Genomic DNA, 9943 nt, shown 5'->3' with positions numbered 1-9943 from the left:
TGATCAAAGTCAATGGAGTTTTTCCGATCCAATAAAAAAAAAAGTCAATGGAGTTTATTTAAATTTAAAGATGTACATACATTATTACATGAGAGCACAATTCAAAATTCAAAAATAAAAAAAATATACACAATAATGGTTGGATTTTATATGATTAGCCATTCCAACAGATATGTTTTTAGCAATACTTTTTAAATTATAATAAAATTTACTCGGCGTAAGGAGGGGAAAAACTCACAAATGGATATTGTGGGGACTTGAACTTAGGATTATTTTAGAGCACGTCTGAGCTAATCCAACTAACAGACCATTGGTGATGTGTAGTTCATTGGACATTACTAAATTGTTCCCTGAAACTAAAATGAAAATTCTCAATTTTAATACACTTCATATTGTAACAAGAAAGAAAATTATATAATTTCGTTTAATTATCATATATAGGAATAAATTTTCTTTGTATAGTTAGATCCACAAGGTTAGTATGAAATGATGTACTATGACAATTCAACTACAAATTATTTTTTTTTTGACAACTCACTCTTGTATGTGTATATGAAGAAATGGACATGGAAAGAAGTAAACAGTATTCTTGTGAAATTTGGCATCAAACGTCAATTAAAAATCCAAATTAATGACATGAATATAACTTTTTTTTCTTTCTTTCGTGACCACGTGGTAATGTGACGGTCACACTTTAAAATTTATGATCGACAATGATCAACACCTTTCTCCCTAAACCTCAAGGCCTCAACTACTTCATTACATTACATCATATCCACTCTCTCTCTCAAGGCTTCAAGTACAAAAAGAAAAGGCTACTACTACAACTTACAAGGCTATATATATGACTAGTGTTCAAGTGGACCGCTTTCATTAATCCCATTACACAGAGACAGAGCGACCATTCCTCCATTAATAGAATACAACTTTTCTTTTTATTTATTTACTTCACTGTTTCCCTGTGGGACGGATGTATGATAGCAGCAAAGCCTAATATAAATACAGGGAAGGGAGGTCCAGGTCCTTTAAATTAAATCACTTTCAGTCTCAGCAGCATCACCAAGAAGAAAAAAAGAAAGAAAAGACTAGACCTTTTTAAAGTAACCATGGTAGAAAAACCATGTGTGAAGTCAATGCTCAAACAAACACCAGTTGCTTCATGTAAAGGGAAACACCAAATCATATCGCTATGATTAATATTCACCGCTGGACCCTCGTATTAATGATTTTTAATGATTTTACAGCAAACATTCAAGCTCCCTGGCTTCTCTAGCCTCAAGAGGAAGAACAACAATAAGGATCTCTAACAATATTGCATTTTTAGATCACATTAGTGCATTCATTATGTGACACGTGATGTATCAGTTGCCAATTGGTCATATACAACTTATAATAACCCAAGTAATAAAGTGAATTCTATCTGTTACATAACCCGGTTCGCTGATGTCATTGTAATGTGAATATATATTTTAATTTAGAATTCTTCAGAACCCCACATCAGAAGTGTTTTGCAGATGAGTAAACTATGACTTTGGAACTTAATGGTTTACAGCCAAAAAGGGTTTTGCGCATTATCCTCCAAAAGTTTATTTAGCTGGGAAACGGCAATCAAGGATTATGAGCCTTCTGAGTGGGAGGGTAGAAAGCAAGTGGGTTTTACCACATCAAGGGCTTCAACTTTATTTTGAACATTTGCTTACCAGGATAATAAAAAGAAGAAAGAAAACAGTAAAAAATGAGCCTGAAAAGCGACGAAGAATTATGACATGGTCCATGGTTTCAACAACACATGTGATATGGATTATTTTTTTTTTTTAAAAAGACCCTAAAATGTATTTTTGAACAGTCGGCAAACAGATTAGAGCTGTTTCTTACCCCAAAAAAAAAAAAATATACGGGTAAAACAAATATATTACCGTGCTAAAAGGAATTTTTTTATGACTGCTTTTACATTTGTCGGCAAATGCCTGCTACAGAGTAGTAATTTATGATCAACATATCTTGCCATTTCAAATGCATATTTTAAAAAAAAAAAATTATGATTTGAATTTTATTAAATAAACAAAGCTATATGGTACATTCTGTGTTACAGAATATAATGGGATGTCACCATGAAAAGGGGCTTGCTCCTAGCAAAAAAATCTCGTTCTCCACATCTTTCACCCACTGACAAACCCGATTGCAAGTCTTTATTGCCAATGCCTGTAAACAACCCATACCAATAAAAGTTGATAAAATGAATCTACAGATAAATTCAAATCAGCTATAACATGCTTCTCCAGAAAATAATTATTATAGCTAGCCACACAAAAAAAATTATAAAGCTCAAAATTCTTTTATCAAGGAAAGAAGTCCTCAACCCATTTCTGACACTGGCTCGACGAGAAGCTGATTTTCCATAAAGGCATGAATTTCTGTTTTTCACAGGCTAACAAGTGAATGTTACCCACTGAATCCACCTACCCTAGGTAGTACATGTTACCGGGCAAACTTTTCCATAAGGAAATGTCGACCTGCGATGACACATGAATCATACACGGTTGTGAGTTTCATGTACATTGTTGGGTTTGTTTACAATCAGTCTTCTAGTGCTCTAACATAGCCCTCTCAATCATTTTGTTCACATTCCTTCTCACTTTCGCTTTGGGGCTCGCATTATTGCAGTTGCTTCTTACTTTGCTAGCACAGTCTTCTGTTTCACTTATCTGATTTCTTCTTTGTCTATGAGCATCTTTGGTCCACTAACTTGCTTTGAGGTTGCATTAGCCTTATCATAATATATGCAGGGCATCTCTTTGAGGAAAAAATTGTTGAAAACCTCTGAATTAGTTCTAGTATTCTCCTTTTATATTCTGCTTTCTAACCAGAAAGAGATTTCAACCCTCTTTGGATCAGCCATCATCTTTGCCCATCCATTTGTAGATTCTCTCCTAAACTACATCACAGCTCCTCCTCTGAAGATGACTGGCTTCAAATCCCTTCTACAATGGCTAACCTTGTCTTGCCCCAATAGTTCCATAAGTGATAAACTTCATTTAGTAAAAACCCATCTCTTTTCAACTCTTCCCTAATTCTATGTTCGGTTTGGAGAAATGGAGAGAAGCAAAATTAATAAATTTGGATGGAAGTGCATGGATATTCATGGATTCCCCTTCCTTGGGTCCACATTTTGCAATTCACCCAACATGGGAGGGTTGGAGGAGAAAAACTGAAGCAACAAAACATATAGAAGGGCTAATTATACTACTTTACGTACACTGGGACCCACGACTTTACTTTTTCATATCCTTTCCTTCCCTTTTTGTCTAATAAAACCAAACAAGGCACAATGGAAGTAAAAAGGCATCAAACCTTTCCCTTTATTCTCTTTAGCAGATGTAAAAGTAGATAAGTATTGTTGAGCAACGTAAAGAAACAAGAAATCGTAAGTAAAATCATACCTTGTCCGCAAGTGGATCAAAAGCTGCATAAAGCTCAAAATCCTGGGTGACCCAACATAGTAGAACTGAAAAAAAAAAAAAAAACATATAAATTCATCAGGAAAGCATCATGAAGCATTCAAACATAAATACGATGCAATCATGATCATATAAATTCATCAGAAAGCATCATCAAGCTTGTAAACACAAATAGATGCAATTGAAGCAAATGTCAACCATGGTACACTATCTAAAATGTAATGGGAAAGAGTATGAAAGAGACATAGTAAAGATCAAGTTTGACAAACCAGTTATGGCCATAAATTTCAAGGGCTTAAAAACAAAATGTATAGGTTTGAAAATCCATAACTACAAAATACCTTGATTACTGACCTACTAGACGTCTGTCTTTGCAAAACTGACATCAATATTCAGCTTTGAATTTGACATGATGCAATCATTCTTAAACACCATAGTTTTTAGATGTAGCAATGAGTGCGCATCAGAGCAAAACCAAAATTTCCAGTATATCAACATGTTCCACATATGTATGAAGCAGTATGAACTTAAAAGTACCGTAGTTTTCATCTCTTCGAAACTGGGTTTTGTGGGGCCCAATTCCTCGGTCATGCATGGAAGCATAAAGCTTCTGGTAAGCTCTGTATAATCTGCAAGAAGAAGAACTAATTACCTACCAAAAATGGTAGAGTGACATATGACTTCAATGTGAAGACATTCAAATTTCATGTCTTAAATATACTAAAAGATTTGGCTGTGGTACCTTTTCTGCTGACGAGGACTACTTATTGGTGGTGAGAACTCAGAAGACACGTACTGATCCAAAAATATACTGCGATATATGAAATGCCAAAGTCCAGCAGGACCACCTACGCCAATATAAGGTTCCCTGAACCTGTCAGGAGAATCTGTTGAAAGCGTGTGTTGACCCAAATGCGGAGAAAAAGATGCAGAACGTGGTAAAGGATCAAGAGGAAGCTCCTCAACACGCATCCCACCATCTATCATGGACCTCTGAATCTCACTGAGAACACTTGACTTCAAAAGGACCATTTCAATACGAATCCTATAAGATCACAGAAAAAATTATATGGGGAGGAAAATATTGGTTAATAATTTGCTATGAACGAGCCAAGATTTGCCACACGAAGCACTCCTACAACAGATAAATATCATTGGTCAAATTCAAACTATAGTATACCTGCAATCCTTGAGATGATAAAAGGCATCTGAACTAGTAGTAAGCAACATCAAGTATGTGTCAGCCTGCCACAAGAAAGTATTTTGTGTCATGTCATCATAACTATGTATAAAAGATATATTAAGCACATAAGCTAGCATGAGGCAAAGTAAGTATGCAGTTAAATTTACACAAGAAAATTCATGAACCTAAGTGTCACTCACATCAAGATAATGGACATAAGCATACAAAAATGCCATGGGATTGTATCTAGGCAGGCAAATTGGAGAGAAAGATTCAGATGTCCTGCATAGAGACAAAAAGAGAATTTTAAAACAACTATTGCATCTGAAAGGCTCATAGATCATATTAACTCACTAATTGAAACCAAGCCAACAGAAAAGAACAATATATATTGCTTTCAGGGAATCATCTTGTGCTTTATAACTTCAAAACATGTATTGGAAACTAAACAGGTTTCAATTTCCAATTCCCTGTGGCTGCTAAAAGGATGACATATGACTTATCCAATTAATCTACTTGCCTAAATGATTCTGATGCCATGACAAAGTTAGAAAGTAGCAACATGTCATCAGGATGAAGAGAGGCCTTTTGAGCACCAACAAGACTGATGACCTGCAATCAATCAATTTCAAAGTTGTCAGAGTGCCCTAACTTGTAAAAGATTTTTAAATTGTGCCATGAAAAATATTTATAAAAAATGTTCTTAAAAAGATTTTCCCAAGTATAAACATCATGAAGGTGGACGGCAAAACCTTGTGTTTACACATCAGTATTGCAAACAGAACACCTGAATCGGCAACATCTTGCAATATGGCACCTGCAGCTTGCCTTGTCGCATAAGCAAGGGGAAGACAAGTGTATGCATGAAGAAATGTGGCAGGATTCCTGAAAACACAGAAATAAGAAATAGTGCTATAAGCATCATCTGTTTTAGATTTTTTTTTTTTTTTGGGGAAGTGGTGGGGGGAGGGGGGGGTGTGTGTGCATCACATTGTCAAGATATTGACTTTGCTTATCTAACCTTCTTATTAAGTAGAATAGTAATTTTACCACATATCTTCTTAACAGTAAATATCTCTTTATTCAAATTTTACACTCTTCATAAATATATTTGGAAAACTGAACAATCAGTTTAAAACAGATCAGGTTAGAAACGATAGAAATCTTCAACCGGCAAAAGTAACCCCTTCACGGTACATTGGATGATCTATTACTGTCACTACTGGTATAGTTCATCACCGATAGAACAATAATTGTAATGTACGCATACTACTTGTTCACTTGTGAATCAAACCATGAGGAACTATCATAACGGTATATTGGATGGTTTTTCACAACCACCTAAAAAAAAAAAAAAAACATTTCCCAAGTCAGGCAAGCCAAAGGGAGCAGAGAAACAAACCAACTGAAAGAATGGATGAGGGAAGAGAAGACAATATCTGTTCCTCCTAGCAAAGGTGTCATATCAAACTTCGGATTCTTCTCAAAACATCTATTTACTGACTTTGTAAGAATAAGTAGCATCTGCATCCACACATCATAACTAATTAAATAAAGTGCAGTTACTAACATAAGATATTTTATTCCATAAAAAAGGAAAGTACACGAAGAATGTTTAAGTTATTCAATAAATCACTAACAAAATATGACCCAACAGTGACACATAATAATTCACAAAGAATTTTGAGGAAGGGGAAAGTGCAATGCTACCTGACCATAAATAAGTTCCAACTGCATCCTCAAAGACTCATAAGGCTCCTCTGTACAGCTGATGCATACCAAGTAAATTGGTCCCTTGACAAGAAAAACCACCTGAACATCCAATCATTTGATGCATTTAATTTAACTGTTAGTTATAAATGTACACGGTCAAAATGATGTCATTCTAGTTACAAATGTACACAGTCAAAATGATGTCATTCTAGTCTTCCAGAAAAAATAATAATAATAACAACTAGAAATTTTGAGGCAAATGAACATTATTTTTTAATGCTTAAGATACATAAGATGATCTGACTCAAGCAAAGATTCACTCATATCCATTCATATAACAAATTTACAAGTACAATCCAAAGGTCCCGGATGAACCCTCAAAAGACTTGGGAGAGCAGGAATCAGCCCCTGTCGGCTAAGGCTTGTTGTGGAATATAAAATGCCACTGTTCCATGCAGGTAAGATTCTCATTCCCTCTAGGTAGATCTCACTTGATGGATTGTGTAATGAAAAGGAGGAAATGAAAGAGAGTGAGGGCTGATTCTCTAGCAGCTCCCTCTGGGCATCCAATAAGCCCTTCTTTCCCAAGCAATTCTCTTGTGTGCCTTTAACTATGTTTACAGCATAATGAATATATCACTATGATTTCAAACTCTGCCCAAGACAGTACTAGCATGGACTACTCAGCTACACAAATAGTTCAAAATTAAAGTTGACTTTCTGTTCAAGGATGGTAAATAGAACTTTATAGTGATGTTATAAAAGAATTTACAACCAGGAAAATGAAAAGCAGTTCTTTTTATCATCCCAGGAATCAAGGGTTGTTTAAAGAAGAAATAATTTGATGAACAAAAATTTCAAGCGCAGAAAGGAACAAAGCAGACCTGATGCTTCCCGGCCCTAACCAGTTTGACATGATCCCCACTGTAAAACAATTAATGAATCACTGTAAGTTCTTTACAATGTCATTATAATTTGTACCTAATAGTAGACAAATAAAAAAATAAAATAAAAAAAGAGATTGTAGAAGACAGCCAACTCAGCAAAATTGAAGTGTCTACCCATTCTCCACGAAGGAAATTATGGCTTGTAATGTTGCTGAAAATCCTGCTAGCTTGTGTTCATCTCCATGTCTGCAATCAAACAAGAGATTCAAGAGAAGACATATATCACCAATACAGAATCCAGATAGATAGTTGCACTCTATTTTGCACAGAGAGAAATGTAGATTTTGCACTTCTCTACACAGATAGTCGAGGCAACTGAGACCAACCTGGAATATATTGGTTTTCCAGAGTTACTTAGTATGAAAAAGTGCTTCTTCCTCTTTCTCCATGATAGGGAAGCATCATCCTGCACTTCAATTATAAATCAAGAAGAACATTGCAGTTATCCTTGAAAATCTCTTTGTCATTCAACATAGTAGTGAAATTAAAGTGATGTGCAAGGGATTTATGGGGGGAAAAAAGACACAGACAACTGTGTATAAATTTCAATCAAGGTCTCTAATAATTGGGTGACCAACTATTTAAGGACTAGAATACAGCAACAATGCGCAATGCACTAAGCGTTTTGAACTTTCTTTCTTCCCTTCATAATTTTTTTGTATGCTTTCATTTTTGCAATTGTGTCTGTCTAACAATGCTCACATATTTATTTCTCCTATCCTAAAGGTAGAACTGTAGAATGCCTGATTACGCATCATATTGCTAAGCAGATAAAACTGCACTAGCAGAATGCCAAGGAAACACCAATTAATGTTTTACAAAAATCTGAAAATGGTTTGACAGATCTAATGTACACACAAGAGACATGAACCCCACTTTGCATATAAGATCATCCTGCATTCAATAGTTATCATCACGTATTGTTACTTATCCCACTAACCATGCTAGGGAACCTAAATCAGAGTTTGAATGCCTATTAAAGTGCACGAGTACATGCAAAACTTTGAAAATTGGGCATTAGACAAGTCTATTTACACCTATTTCTGTCAACCAGAGCGCCAAAGCAGCCGTACAATACATTGTTTGTTGTAACTTGTAATATAGCACCCCTATGAGTAAATGTATCCCCCTTGAAATTTGTGTACTATCTTAGATTCTAAATTATTGTCTGATTCTTAATTCTTCTTTAATTGCAGCATTTTGTATTGTTAAAAACAAAATTAACATCCTAAACTTTAGATTGACTGATAACATGAAGATAAATAAAAGCTCATTCAAATGTATTTATGGAAAACCAAAAAATAAGGGTACTGATCTGAATTTCAAAAGTATTATTTGTGATCGCACCTTCATTTCTACCTAAGGATACTGTATTTAATTAGTACTGTGAAATTATTGTACAAGACATTGTGGAAATTCGAGAGGATGGAACATATAAATACTCAAACGTATAAATGAATCAAGTACTTGTGCTATTTCAATACCATTTCCAAAGGAATTCTGAAATAGAACTTACCTAACACTCTTCATAATCTCTCTCTTAGTCACTACTGTTTCTTTTGCAATTCAAAAACCTCATGGGCGGTTAAAGCCACATCCAACCAAATAACAAATGAGGAAGAATTTAACATCAAAACTTTCACTTCACATCAATGTCCAATGATATTTTAGTCTCTACGACATTGCTGAAATCCTCACAACAATTAAGCTCTCAAACGATCACCTCATTCTAAAAACCAATAAAATGGCCAAGCAATTCATCGAAAGCAAGTAAATTTTCTAACAAATTACACAGCCGAAGAGCTTTTAGAACACAATACCTCATCAACATGTCGTTTTCCTGGTACCCACGAGGCCTGCAAATCCGAAAACCCATCAACAACCTCTTCGTTCCTCACTTCCGAAATCTCATCAATTCCAGAGCCACCACTACTGGCACTACTACTCCCTCTTTCTCCAGCATAGCCACTGCTGCTAGGGCTCGAAGGCCCATCAACCTCCAGCTCCGAATTGGTCCTCGCCCACACAACACCACCGACACTACCACGTGGCAAACCCTCCCTCGACTCCTCCACTTCAGCTAAACCAGGCGCAGCCGAATTGGCCTCGACTTCTTCCTCGTCGCTCTCGATCTCCTGGTGATTGTGATTGTTCTCGCCCGCCGATCCATGAACGACGCCGTTTGCATGGCTATCGGTCTCGGACAATGCGAGGGCGGCCAATTGATCCTCGGGGGGTTTGGGGATAGGGTTAGGGTATGGCTCGGAGGCTTCGTCGCCGGAGCTTGAAGCTCTCGATTCGGAGGACATGGAGAAACCAAGGTCAGACAATTGCAGTGAATTTTGGTACAAATGACAAATTAGGGCGTTAATCGAGTGTGCTTAGAGATAGAGAGAGAGAGAGAGAGAGAGAGAGAGAGGGAAGGAGAGATAGATGTTCGTCTACCAGTCGTTGGCTCTGTTCTGTTGTGTATTCTGCTGCAATTAACGCAGCAGTATGAGCCTCTGACCAGTAGGTGGGTGGCTCCGAAATCCGAATTGAGCCTGGCGCGTACTGATACGGGTCGGGTTATAAAGTTCGGATCTTGTTCGTTTCCGCTCCGGTCGGTTCAAGGAGCTTTTTTAAACCCAACCCAAAGCTTC

The 9943-nt window shown here is 36.4% G+C and overlaps 1 protein-coding gene across 1 annotated transcript; it reads right to left on the bottom strand.

Moving 5' to 3' along the window:
* Window positions 1–1912: 1912 nt before the first annotated feature.
* On the bottom strand, window positions 1913–9877 carry LOC117630899 (vacuolar fusion protein MON1 homolog). Its single transcript, XM_034363745.1, has 14 exons — window positions 9122–9877; window positions 7628–7707; window positions 7416–7487; window positions 7239–7278; window positions 6352–6453; window positions 6044–6165; window positions 5394–5526; window positions 5162–5253; window positions 4842–4923; window positions 4639–4703; window positions 4201–4503; window positions 3996–4087; window positions 3441–3505; window positions 1913–2202 (listed from the first exon to the last, which is right to left on the bottom strand). The coding sequence occupies exons 1-14, from the start codon at window positions 9608–9610 to the stop codon at window positions 2107–2109; spliced, it is 1833 nt and encodes a 610-aa protein (XP_034219636.1). The 5' UTR covers window positions 9611–9877; the 3' UTR covers window positions 1913–2106.
* Between the last annotated feature and the right edge of the window lie 66 nt (window positions 9878–9943).

This window comes from Prunus dulcis, chromosome 6 (genome assembly GCF_902201215.1).
Source record: "Prunus dulcis chromosome 6, ALMONDv2, whole genome shotgun sequence".
NCBI lineage: Eukaryota > Viridiplantae > Streptophyta > Magnoliopsida > Rosales > Rosaceae > Prunus > Prunus dulcis.
The sequence above is the reverse complement of the archived record's forward strand: the minus strand, read 5'-3'. Positions and strand labels throughout refer to the sequence as shown.